The 14443-nt window shown below is 41.0% G+C and overlaps 1 protein-coding gene across 1 annotated transcript; it reads left to right on the forward strand.

The window, feature by feature from the left end:
* Positions 1-1719: 1719 nt before the first annotated feature.
* Positions 1720-12550, forward strand: crmp1 (collapsin response mediator protein 1; the record flags this gene model as incomplete). Its single annotated transcript, XM_079238344.1, has 14 exons — positions 1720-2070; positions 3682-3770; positions 5248-5432; positions 5523-5687; positions 7256-7317; positions 7443-7523; positions 8120-8188; positions 8271-8391; positions 8512-8668; positions 10177-10318; positions 10426-10596; positions 11352-11531; positions 12180-12345; positions 12459-12550. The coding sequence occupies 14 exons, from the start codon at positions 1720-1722 to the stop codon at positions 12548-12550; spliced, it is 2031 nt and encodes a 676-aa protein (XP_079094470.1).
* Between the last annotated feature and the right edge of the window lie 1893 nt (positions 12551-14443).

Consider the following 14443-nt stretch of genomic DNA (forward strand, 5'->3'; position numbering starts at 1 on the left):
ATGGACTGGCGAGCTGTCCAGGGTGTACCCTGCCTGTCGCCCAAAGCCAGCTGGGATAGGCTCCAGCTTCCCCGCGACCCTGAATTGGATTAAGCGGTTCAGAAAAATGAATGAATGAAAATCCAGATTATTAAACAACAACAGATCCTCCTCCCAAAGGACAGTGTTCTCACAAAGACCTTGATGGAGTGACAACCAGATGGTTTGGAAACCTTGTCTGGAAAATGGAAACCAGGGCACCTGCCTGGTGCCAGAACTAAAGGAGGAGCTTGATGACTGGTGGTCAAGCCTTAGCACCTGCAGGGCTCGGCTGGGCCCAAGAATCCACTGTGTCACCTCAAGGTGGGCCACTACAGGGAATTATTTAAAGGTTTGTAGCAATGCGAAATTGTGTCACGCAAATAGAGAGCATCATGGCATCACTGACTAGTGACACACAAGATTAATTGAGTCAAAAAGCCCAACCACTTCCATATAAACACACATTTTCATAGTTTGTTGGTCTGGAGTACTTAGTTTTTCTTCTGTTGCTCCACAGTGAGGAAGATTATTACAAACACAGGAACAAACGTAGTTACCTAAAACTCAAACAAAATAATATTTTTAAAAAAGAAAACGACACCTCAGACTCATCCAGGTCTCGATTAAATATTAAAGTTTAGAATAGAAAAGAGGAATATGGCAACACAACTATGTTGTCAAAATGGCGTCTGAACACATAAAATTTGCAGAACAATATTCTTACGATCATGAAACCCAAACGAACACAGAAAAGACTGAAAAAAAATTGGTAAATGATGTCTGTTCAAAACACATGAATATTAGTGCATGTTCTCATTCATCTAATGCTGTGGAATGGTCCCTTTATTTAAGTAGATTACGGGGTTCTAGGTCAATTGCTGTCAGACTGCGCTTAATGGAGTGTGGCTGTGTCCCATTTGGCACCATGGCATTAAAACTGACCACTAAGATGTTAAGGGAACTCTTGATATGACAATACATGAACCATAAATGATAACTGGGCACAACCATGGTGACGAAAACTTCATATTAAAAAGTGATGAAGTCACTGAGATCGCACTGAAAGCATCTCATTCATTCGTATAAGAAAGTGAAGCAAGTTAGGTGGATATTCTTCATGAAGAGCCAAAGGGAATTAATTAAACGATTTTCTATTAATTTTTTAACACCTAAAGAGAAGCATGTATTTGTCTTATGAAACCAGGATAACACTGTCAACATATACAATCCACCCAGGTCTTTTGGTATTGAGCAGCTTATTGTGTGACAACAGCCCAACCCTGAAAGATCAGAGTGCACCCCCCTTCATGCAGATGTGGGTTGAAGGACGACACATGCTGCTTTAATCCTCTGATAGAAAGACCTGCTGACGCACACAAAGGAAACAGGATTGTTCTCATGTATCCAGTGTTTGATGGGTGCACTCGGTGACTCCTGCTGCATGCAACACTTCAAAATGAGTTCACTCTCACACATGCAGCTCCTGTAAAAACTGGTTCATCGCATCACTGGTGCAGCTGGGAGAGAAATGATTCTAGGTTGCCCGAAGAGATGCGTTTTTTCATCACAGCTCACAGCACGGAATGAGTGCGCCTGCCTGGAGAGGCGGGACTGCGAGCCGGTTTGACGTCAAACAAGCAAAAAACTGTCTGCGTCGCTTCAGACTGGGCGAAGTTCAAGTCTCCCGCGGAAGCCACGATGTCCGACTGCAGGAGGCAGTGGAACCGGGAGGATGAGCTGCCGGTGTACCTGGCGGGACCCATCACCACCGGGCCGAACCAGAGGAAAAGCTACGGGATGTTCAGCTCCGTGGAGGGGGCGTTTGACAGCAAGACCATCGACTTCGACAACTACGCGGTGGGGAGGAAAGGGAGCCGCACGCCGAGAAGTGGGAGTCGAGAGAGGGTTTTGGACACTGGTGACCCCACGGAGAGGACGCCCGGGGAGGCCAGAGAGGGGTCACAGAACAATTCGCCCGGGGAAACGGACGATGCGCGCGCTGGTGTTGAGATCAGGTTTTCATCGGGGATAGAGGACCCTAATGGAAAGGTACCATTACAATTCTCTTCTGTGACCTATTTTCTAATGTCTGCTATCTATAAATACCAACCAAAGCCGACACAAACTGCAGCAGAAGACGCCCATCGCCTGCAGTAGATGGAAAAAACACCATTTCCACTGGATGAAATACGCCTTTAAATGTGTTTTAAATCATTGATATTGTGCAGAACTGTTGTGTCAGTAAGTTTCACCCACAATAGTGTGCATAAATGATGAATCTGAGCTGCATTGCAGCTTGTCTGTTTCAGTGTCTACGCAGCTCAAACAAGCTTCCACCCAAAAAAACGCGCAAACGAAGCGCAACCTGAGTGGTGCTGAAGTGGACAGCGACACTCAGCAGCCGCTTGCATTGTTGAGCCCACTTGTGTGCGCGCGCGTGCCTGTATGGTGCCCGTGTGGTTCGTAGACATAGACAACCATGTTTTTTTTGTTTTTTTTTTGTATGCCACGAATGCCACCTGGTAAAACGCTCGTTTTCCGCATGCGCGCACGCACAGGATCGTCGCCTGCCTGTCACTTACGCGCGCCACGCAAGCCGACGCAGCCGCACGGCGGCGGGTTCATCGCTTTGGTCTTTTCCACAGTCTTAACAAAACCCAACCAAGTCATAACCAGGGAGACAAAGGCCCACGGAGCGCGCGGGGCGCTGGTGTCATCTCAATCCGCTTCTGAGCTGACTGTCGTGGGGGGGCAGAGCGACAGGGAGAGCATGTCTGGGAGCAGTTATCAGGGGAATAACAGCATCCCCCACCTGACGGTAAGAGACCTGCAGGAAAGGCCAGCAAGTGGAGAGGCTCTCTTTGGATGCAAATCCCTGCTGCAAAGCTGAGAGAGGATTAAATTCTTAGTGAATGGCAAAGAGCAGAAGGCCCTTTCATGTATGTCGCTTCTTTGTGAGTCTTCAGTCACCAAGATAGGTGACTCACACTTTTGTGTATGTGTGTCCACAATAGTGTGAGTAACCTATTCCCCCTCTGGCTTGGATGGTGTTGTGTAATCCCGCCGCCTGTCGTTGTGATTAGATCGGTTGATGTGACGAATCAGGAGTATGGCACAAAGAAAACAACGCCTCGTGAGGATTTATTTGCACAAATTGTGCATTCATCTGAGGAAACATGCGTCTTTATATTTTTGGTTATGTTAGAGGAAACTGGTGTGCATATTTTTTGATGAATCTATTAGTTTATTTAATTTTTGCAGGCATGATTGCTGGTTATTTAGCAGACTGTCAGCAGTCGTCGTGTGGAATCATGGGAGATCTCTGGTTGCTGTGGAAACCTACTATTTTTCAATGCTGTTGCCAGGCACCCTCCATGGTGAAAGGGTGTGGATATATAGTGAGAGAAAAAAGGGATTCTTGTAACTCCATTTATCACAATATTCTGTGTGGACTGTGCATAGAAATTGATGCTTTATTATGAAGATTATTAGGAAAAGATCCAGTTAAAATGCAAGTATTTTTACTGAGATTCCACCCCAACAAAAATTTTATGTGGCTGCTTTCTTTCTTTTAACTCTATTGATTGTATCAATGTTATGATCATGGATTATGTAACCGATGGTGCAATATATACCCGCTCTCCCTCTTCTGTCCTGCAGAATGACAAACTGCTGATTAAAGGAGGACGAGTGGTCAATGATGACCAGTCTTTCTATGCAGACGTCTACATCGAGGATGGGCTCATCAAGTGCGTATTTATAAATGCTGCAAGAGTGTATTACATTTTGCAAATCTGGAGAAACTTTCAATTTCAATTTCTTCACACCACAGGAGTCACACTCCAGTTCCCAGTATATGGCAGGTTTTTGTTGTCTTCATGCTCCAGCACATCAGACTGAAAAGAATAAATAGGTTGACAAGAAACTGTTGGATCCATTTGATTTGATTCAGGTGTGTTGGTGCAAGGAAAAAACAAAAACCTATCAGATACCGGGTCTCGAGTACTGGAGTTTGACAGCCCTGCTTTACACAGAGCAATGAAATGAGAAAAAGTACTGAAATTCACTGAAACATAAGTGGAAATACACTAAAGTGTAATAAAGTCAATTGAATAATACTTCTTTAATTATAAGAAAGGAAAATGTTTAGCAGATAAAAGAAGCACAAGATAAAAAATCATTAGTCATTACTAGTGGAGTCATTTGCAGAGTTACAACTGTGCAGAAATGACTTCCTGTACAGTTTTTTTAATGGACCAGAGCTGGAAATAACTAGCTGAACACTTCTTTATGTTTGATCACAGCCTCCAAACCTGAGCATTGCATGTTTGGTGTGCATGAACCCTAATCCTAAACCAGGCTCAAGTTAATATTCAGTGTTCCTTTAACCTCCTATCACTAATTTTCAGTCCAGTTCACACATCATTCGCACCCTACATCTATTAGGAATGGATTCCTGACAGTCAGCCTTCCACAGAGAACATTTCTGACTAAGCTTTAATTTACAGTAAGGCAAGTTGAAGATTGATTAACTGACAATACACATTTATAGATCCTGTCAAAATTTGCTATATTTTTCCTTGTTAGAATATCACTTTCAGATATTATCACTTTCAGATATTGTTCACCCAGTTTCCTCACATTTTCTGAGGATATTCTGCACACCATGCTGAGATTAAAATAATAATAATAATAATGATATATTTTATTTGTTGGGCGCCTTTCTAGACACTCAAGGTTGCCTTAAATCACACATGACAAAACTGCATTAAAACAAGTTGAAAACAACAGACAGGCTTGTCAGGCTTGAGTAGGCTTGTCTAAACAGATGAGTTTTGAGGGTGGATTTGAAGTCTGTGAGTGAGTCGGTGTTGCGGAGGTCAGGGGGGAGAGAATTCCAGAGATATGCCTTGTTTTCAGTTAGATCTTTGGGAACTGACTTGTTGGGGCAAAGATATCAATTAATGTCTTCCAAATTATTCTCTTTAAGGCATTGCTCATTGCTAAAAAAAAACATGAGAACAAAGCAGGAATCTTGCACAGCACTGAATGTCATTTCCTGCAGAGATGTCCCTTTTTTTTTGCAGCTGCTTCATCTTGATAATCATAGTTTTTCATGCACACACACATATACTTTTTAACTCTAACGGCTGCACTGCCTTTGTTTTGCTTTTCTCTTCTCTGTCATCCATTCTCTTGTCTCTTCATGCATCTAATCCTTGGCAGGCAGGTGGGGGAGAATCTGGTTGTGCCAGGAGGTGTCAAGGTGGTTGAAGCCAATGGCCGCATGGTAATACCAGGGGGGATAGACGTCAACACATGCCTGATGAAGCCCTACCTGGGCACACAGCCTGTTGATGATTTTCTCCAGGGAACAAAGGCTGCCCTTGCTGGTGGAACCACCATGATTAGTGAGTGAGGACACCTGAATACAAGAGAAGACATGACAGCTGCAGATTAACATGTTTGCATCCTAACATGTGACCCTTCCCACCTCCCAGTTGATCACGTGACCCCTCAGCCTGGAGACAGCTTGCTTGAGGCGTTTGAGCGCTGGCAGGAGGCAGCTGATAAAAAAGCGTGCTGCGATTACTCTTTGCACGTTGACATCCCCCAGTGGAATGAAAGTGTTAAAGATGAGCTGGAGTTGCTGGTGCAGGACAAAGGTACGTTGCTTCTAAGGCTTCCCTGTAATATTTCAGTGACAGGGTCACTGCTGCAATTCTTCTATTTGGACGCATTTCCCAACAACTTTAGGGACAGATTTAGAAGCAATTTGGCCACAATACTGAACCGTCTTATAAGCCAAGGCACACCAGAGATCCATTGTTTGTACAATAATCCTGCCATGGGGGGAGTGTGCAAATTTTCCTTGTAATCTTTTCAAAGCAAAAATAAAGAACTTTTCTTTTGGGGGTAGCTGAAAAAAAAAACTGTCTGAAGCAAGAAAGCTGCTGGTGTGAGGAGTTAATTCAGTGAGATTGACTTGTACTGCGTCTGATGTTATACAAACAAGCACCGCTTTGGCGAGATGTGAATATATGTACAGTACAGTATATTTGGTATTGTTTTGTATTTTGCTTCCACAATATGTCTTAATAATTGATAATTGTTGACTCTGAATTACATTGCCTGGCAAAAAACAACAACAGCAACAACAACAACAAAAAAAAAAGTCACACACAGTAATATTTTATTTTATTGGATTAAATCGCATTATTGCATTTAACTATCACTATAGCTGCATTGGCTGTGATATTGTTTTGATAAGCTTCTGCAATTTCATATTTTTTATTTCCATATTTTGTATGATCGGAGAGTTCGAGCACCACACAAAGCTTTTTCCAGCACAGCCCAAAGATTTTTGATGTGGTCTGGACTTTGGGGCCAGTCAGTGCAGGAAAATGATGCATTGTGCTTCCTGAACCACTCATTCACAATCTGAGCCCAGTGAATCATGGTGTTGTCATCTTGGAATATGTTTGTACCAGGGAAGAAAAGTATCTATTGATGGAATAAGCTGATCATTCTGTATGGTCCGATATCAGCTGATCTCCTTCTTTGGACACATGATGTTGCCGAACTTAGACCTGACCAACTGCAGCAACCTGCCTCCTCTAATCTTTATGAAGCCTTTTTCTCCTTTTTTTTTTTTTTCTCAAAAAGAGGTTTTCTTTTGGCTACACAGCTGTTTAGTTCCAATCCTTGAGTTTTCTTCACATTGTTTGTGAGGAAATACTTTTACTTTCACTATTAAACACAACCCTGAGTTCTGCTCATGTTTTTTTTGTAATTTGTTTTAACCAAAACCTAAGTGATCACCGACCACCATCATTATTTTCCCAAACTCATTTCTACTTGGAAGATAATGGCTCCTTGCTATCTTTCCTGCTTTTAATGCTGGATTGGACAGTTCTTAACCCAGTTTTAGTACAATATCCTTAGATGTTTTCTCTGCTTAATGCGTGCCAGTGACCTAACCCTTCTCAGGCAAACTAACATCTTTTTCATAACCAGGAGACGTCTTTCCTGATGGCTGTTCAACACAGTTGAAGCTACTCGTTGAATCAGCTGGGGTTAAATAACTTGTGGCCAGTAGAAAAATAATTGCCCATGCAGTGATTATCAATAGCAGGCTTGTAACCATTTCAGTTTAATCCAGATGGTGACTTTTTATTGGCCATGTTGTGTACATTGTCATCATGATGCCAACTGTTGTTTCCGCTGCTGTCAGGTATAAACTCCTTTCAAGTGTACATGGCATACAAGGATGTGTACCAGATGACAGATTCTCAGGTATGAGTCACAATGATGAAAAGCATCAACTGTTTATTCTTCACAATCAAAATAATGACAGATTTTCCCATGCAAATCATTTGAGTTTGTGATCCTTCTCTTATTTTGCTTGTTAACCTCTGCAGTTGTATGAAGCTTTCACCTTCCTGAAGCAGTTGGGGGCCGTGGTGTTAGTTCATTCTGAAAATGGAGACTTGATCGCTCAGGTAAGTGCTGTTCTCTCCAGCCTTTATATCTGCTTTCAACCTGCACTGCAGTTGAGAAATGTTCTCGTTATGTAACTCCTCATCTCTGTAAAGGAGAGATAGAGGATTACTGCTGCTGCAGCAACCGCAGAGGATGACAGGTTTAACATAGGCCACAATTACTGTTAAATGTTATGATGGTAATGGTGATAATGATGAGGATGATGTAATTATGATTAAGATAGTGAGCGTGATGGTGCTGGTAATACTAGCAGCAGCGATGACAACTGTTCTTTGCAGTCATGGTAGTAGTAGTCCAGTTTATTGAGGATTATTTAGAAAAAAACTATGATACATGTAAAGAAAACTCAGGATGATAAACTATAATGGGAATAATAATGTATGATAATGGTACATATGTTAATATAACCGTTCTACATGGAGGTAATTCAGGTTTTACCTCAACTTTTTGTTGTAATGCAGGCAGTATTGTGTTTTGTGTTTTGTTACTGTAGCACAACATTTCAGTGTTACAGCTCCATTATAAGCAACATGAGATGGCATCACTGAGAAAGTCTGAAGAAAACCTGGAGCTAATTCTGACATTTGTCTTTCAGGAGCAAAGAAAGATTCTTGGAATGGGAATCACGGGGCCTGAAGGCCATCCTCTGAGTCGTCCCGAAGAGGTGATTTTTATGCAGCCTCGCTGCTCCTGAATTAACTCGTCAGTGAAGAGTTCTGAAGTGTTTTTATCCCCTTTCCTCGCAGCTGGAGGCTGAGGCGGTGTTTCGTGCCATCGTTCTTGGCAACCGTGTGAACTGTCCCGTCTACATCACTAAAGTGATGAGCAAGAGTGCAGCTGACACCATCACTCAGGCTCGGAGGAAAGGTAAACTCTCTTTTTGTTCATTAAATCACCTGGATCATAATTGCAAAACTTTATTTTCTGTGTTTTTTGGGGGATTCTTTTAAAGTCAGAAATGTGGTGTCAAACTGTCATCTCATGCAGGTTCTGTGGTATTTGGCGAGCCGATTACAGCTAGTTTGGCAACTGATGGCTCTCATTATTGGAGCAAAAACTGGGCCAAAGCAGCTGCTTATGTGACCTCTCCACCTTTGAGTCCTGACCCAACAACCCCAGAGCATCTCCACACACTGCTGGCTTGGTAAGACTCTTTCAATGCATATCAATACCATCTATATAAACAGTGTATTTTAATACTTTCTAAATCCCAATGACATATTTAACTTTCATTTATATGCAAAGTTGAAGAGTTAAAAACTTTTCTAATGAATGCAGTAACCTCTGCACAATGATAAATGCAAATCAGCTGGATGACAGGAAAGGAGATGGGAGGAGGTGTGGGGAGTGGGGGAGTCTAATCGTTGCTGTTTACTTTTGCACATTAATTTGGTATTCATGCCACAGACAACGGTTGGTGTGATACTCAATGTCAGATCAGCTTCAGTGTTCTGGCGAAACAGATGGAGAGAAGGTGAAGGTGTGAAGAAAGGGAGGGCAGGAAGAAATCTGGTTCTTGTTCATTTGCAGATCAGTTTAACTTGGTGTAAACTGCATCATATAGTTGATATGAAATTATAATCCTATCATCGAGAAGGATGAAGTGCACCAGACTAAATCTACCTCTGCATTCACCTCTAACACGCAGACGCCCACAAACATCTTGTAGTTGCATATTTTCGACTGTCCCTGATTCCATAAATAGAACAAGGGCTGAAGTTCCTCATCATCTGTTGCCTTGGCTACCAACTGCCTCCCCCTCCTCCTCCTCTTCTGTTCTTCCAGCCTCTGTCTGCAATTCCATCTTCTCAGGGCGGGTCCATGCTGTCACGCTGGTGGTGTGATACTGCTGTTGTCTTTGAGCCTCTCCTGAAATGACAGACTCTATTTTTAGGAGGCTGTTCTTCAGAGATGGGAGCACTTTCTCAGTTTTCAGCGAGGCCCGTTGTCTCTGTAATAAGTACTCTCTTGGCTTTGTGCACTATCACAGACTAATTACTATAATTGATGACTGAATAGTATGGATTGCTTTAAAGATTGTGATCACTACATCATCTCATCAGTTAGGCTGAGCCACTTGTCCATTGTGAGGTAAAGTGAATGTTTTGACGGCATTTCATTAATGCAGCATTTTTTATTTATTGGTGATTGTTTATGTAATGTTTAAATGTTCTGACCAGTTCAAGTGTCTGGTTTTAAGTTCCAGACTTCTCATAAAATGCTCAATGAGGACACCTGGTGGCTATTTTAAAATAAACTCCTCACTGCGTCATACTCTGGAACAAGGATGAGTAAATCCTGTTCTCAAGGAATATGATTAAAACTTTTCTTAAAGAATTGTCGTCATTCTGCCAACATCTGAGATGCTTTGAAATGCTTTCATTTTATAGCTGCCTTATCAGTTTTTCTTTTCTTTTTCTTAATTTAAGTTACCTGTTTATGTGTACCTGTGTAATGAACTATTAATCTGAATGGCATGTTGAGGCGGGAAACATCTAAAAGCTACTGAAAAGTGGACCTGGAGGCTTGCAGTTGCTGAGTTCTGCCACAGAATAATGGTGTTAAAATCATTTTTCTTCTTTTTTATGCATGTAAAGTTTCCAATACTCCTTCTTTTAATGAATGTAGTGCTACTTTGCTTCCCTGACACAGTGGGGACCTTCAGGTGGTGGGCAGTGCCCACTGTGCCTACAGTACTTCCCAGAAAGCAATTGGCAAAGAAGACTTCACCTTAATCCCTGAAGGAACCAACGGAGTAGAGGAGAGGATGGGCTTTGTCTGGGATAAGGCTGTGGTGAGAAATGACTGAATTTGTCTATTTATATTTTTTGCTGCTGTGAGTTATTCTTTTTTCTTCAGTTTTTGTTTATTATTCTTAAAATCAACCTGTTTGTCACCTAGGCAATGGGGAAGATGGATGAGAACCAGTTTGTGGCCGTCACGTCCACCAACGCAGCTAAAATCTTTAATCTGTACCCACGTAAAGGTCGCATAGCCGTGGGCTCCGACGCTGACATTGTCATCTGGGACCCTGACAACATCAAAACCATCACTGCCAAACTCCAGCAGTCGGTGAGAAGACAAAGAAAGCTGGCCGGAAGGCATGAATAGATTGTGAGGGCAAAAATGAGGATATGTGTATTAGTTGTGGACACAGCTAAAATACCAGAGTCTAAAAAAAGGACACTTGAACCAACCACAAAAAATAGAAAAAACAAAAAAATCTCATGAACTTTAAGTGGCTTCTTTAATTAAGAATGTTTTCAAGCTTGAAAAAATACAAACTGTATCTCCATTTCTACTTAAAACAAGCATTCCTAAGTGAAACTACAGGATAATGCATAAAAAAGATCTTCCTTAGAAAGTAGTTTAAGTAGATTATTAGGATTTTTTTTTTTTTATCCTTTTGGGCTTCATGATCAAAGCTCCATTTACTTCTATGTAAATTTAAAGATGAAATGGTGCATTTATATTCTCTGTTATAACATTAGAGGTGGAAAAGTACCTTCAGAAAACTGGCACAAAGCAGAGAAAATGTTAAACAGTTGATGATACATTCACAAAGGCTCCTTATCCAGACTGGTGCCAGCTTTAGGTTATAATCTCCTTTCACCCTCACCCATTCAGTGCTACCATTTTGCCAACCCATCCCCCTATATTCACAATGGTTTTCCTTTTTTGTTCCCCAAGTCCCCCCCTTTATTAATCCATTAGTTTTTTATTGCTGCATCTACTGAGTCTTTTGATGAAATGCTCACTCATAGTTTAGCCTTCATACTGTTCACACATCCTTCCTTTCTGTACCAAAACTCTTCCTCTCCACATAGGCTGCAGAATACAACATCTTTGAGGGTCTGGAGTGCCGCGGAGGACCAGCATTGGTGCTGAGTCATGGTCACATAGTTTGTGAAGGAGGGAAGCTGCAGGCTCAGCAAGGTACCGGCCGATTCATTCCACGCAAGCCCTTCCCAGACTATGCCTACCAACGCATTAAGTTCAGGAATCAGGTAAGGTTTATGGACAACTATTTTATTTTTTTGTACACACACACACACACACACACACACACGCACACACGCACACACACACACACACACACACATATATGTATATATGTTTACAACACATATATGTATATATGTTTATACACACATATATATATATATATAGCTATTTTTCAGCTGTTTTAATGGGTGTAATGTAATCCCAGGAAGCTCACATGAAATCAAAACTTATGCAGCAAACCTGTTACATTTATTTTATTTTATTTTAGTTGTATCTTGTATATTTTCTACTTTGTCAAAAGATGGTGAAGAGAAATAATAAAAAAAAATATTGTGAGCTGTGTATTCTGAGAATTTGGACCTCTATGTGGAATCTAAAGATCGAAAGTAGACTTGTGGGTCCTCGACCTTGTAGGATTGTGATACAAATCTGTCGCGGGAATTTTAGATCATTATAGCTTCAGTTTCATCATAATGTATGGACAAAGCAGTACATGACTTAAATTACATTATTCTCCCAGTTTACAATGTAGATGATAAAAGTTAGTACACGAGTCCATCAGTGCTGTGTAGTGAATAAAGAGTTACGGTTTGCAACTGAGCAATGATTATATTTAGCTTCTTTTGTGTCTGTCTGGATCTTCCATCCAGGTGAAGAAGCAGCAGGGTGTCACACGTGGGATATATGATGGCCCTGTGTACGATGTTGCTCCTACTCCCAAATACATCACCCCATCTCCATCGGCCAAAACTTCCCCCACATCTCACCAGCCACCACCAGTTCGCAATCTTCACCAGTCTAACTTCAGCCTTTCAGGTTACAGGAATACACATTTAAAACTAAAAAATGCTGAACTTTTCCAGCTGCATGAAATTAAGGAGCTTCTGAATGTCAGTCGGATATTTAAATTAGTCTTTTTGTCTCTTCAGGTGCTCAGATTGACGACAACATCCCTCGCAGATCTGGCCACCGCATTGTAGCACCCCCTGGTGGTCGCTCCAACATCACCAGCCTTGGCTGAACACTTGACTGTGCACACTGTGGCTGGGTTGGGAGGGGTTTCACCTCTTTTGACTGTGTGTATGTGTGTGTGTGTGAGTGTATGACTGAGCTTGTAAGCACACTAGCATGAACGAATGCCTCTGTTATATTTTTGGGACGATAGTGATGCACTCTTTGATGACTACTATCATTTTATGAATTTGACATGGTCATTTACTATAAGCACATGAATATTTCCAAAAAACAGTGTGACTCACAATCAAGTATTTGAATCTATTAGAAGCTAATTTTCATACACATATACATGCACACAAAAATCTGGCATCAATGCACTCAAACACAACCTATTTTTTTTTCTTTTTGTATGTTTTCCTCTTCTTCCCTTTTTGAGCATGACTTGTTCTTCCTCACTTTCCACTTAATGTATGGGTCTGCTCAGACATGGTGCTCCTTTTCTACCATCTGGTGGACAGCTGAAGAAATACCAGTGTTTTTTTTTTCTTTCTTTTCCTGCCTCTTTTTAGCAGTTTACTGTATATTTTGAATGGCTTAGTTAGACGTACTGCATGGACAACACTTTACACACTGCACTGCTTGTGGGTAATTGTAGGAATCATGGGGCACTTGAAATTATAATCTGATAAAATCTGCATTCAGCAGCACAAACACATTCTTCTACTGGTGAATGTATGCTTTAAAAATGTGATGATTTACTTTGGATGCAAGCAGCCGTTCTGTTCAAAACATGCAAATTCATCATGAAGCTGTTATAATATTTGCAATAAAAGCAATGCGAGTCTCCTCCATCAGACATTATATGCAATGTCAATGCTTTTCTGTGCAGTGTGAAAGTAGATCAATAGCTACACGGAAACAACAGTTGAATTACGTTGTAGACGGATGTGCTTACAGCAAAGACTTCACCTTCTGTATCATCATTTTCTGCCAATTGCTGTTTCGCTTATTCTGCTGTAAAAGGGCTTTGTCTCCCACCGCTGCTCTTTAAAACGTCCTTGATGATCTTCTGAAAATGTTTTTATTTGGTTTGATTATTTCCAGGTGTCTTCTTCATTATGTTATATTTGGTGTTTCTGTGCCGCTCTGCTTTTATTGCTGTTGTTTGGTGTCTCCAATGGAACCACTAATTATTAATAAAGACCTGACTGTTGTGCAAAATTATGGTTAATTACTGTAAAACTTACACTATAATTATTCTAGCTCAAGCTGTAATCCATTTTCCTAAGTTTATTTTTGTGCTAAACCTTTCTTTTCACACCGCAGTTTTGGTATTGCATCCAGATTAGAAAAAACATTTTTAATGTACTTTATTTTAAGAATGATCATATAAATATGCATGCATAAAGCAAACCCAGAAGCCACAAAACAAGTTAAAAATAAAAAAGGGGGTAAAGTTACATTTTATTGTCACAGGGAACATAACATCAAGTTTATTTACAAAATGAGAGGAGCTACAGGGGAAAAGAAGTGAAAAGGGCTCAATCTGATTATAAAAAAATCTAAAAACTCCACAACTACAGAGTTCTATTGATACAAGTCAGTAAGGATATATTTTTATTAAATAAAATAAAACAATGTAAATCCTTTAATCTTGTCAGGAGAGATCTGAGAATACCAAGCGGCAACCTCCGTCGGTTAAAGGTGAAGCCTGTGCAGAAGTGCATAAAACTGCAGTTCCCCCTTCATCCACTAGGGGCTCCAAAACAGAGCAAATCCCCAAAGACGCCGATGTTAAAAAGGCCAACTTCACGGCAGAAATAAACATGTTTACAGCCTGGTTCAAAAATCCATTTTTAGTTTATAGGTCAGGTTTACCTTCATGCCAACTGTGGGGGGAATTCATTTTTTTCTAACTCGCCCGTTTTAAAGTAATTTAATCTAGAAGTTTGTCATA

Source organism: Telmatherina bonti (assembly GCF_933228915.1).
Source record: "Telmatherina bonti genome assembly, chromosome: 3".
Lineage (NCBI taxonomy): Eukaryota > Metazoa > Chordata > Actinopteri > Atheriniformes > Telmatherinidae > Telmatherina > Telmatherina bonti.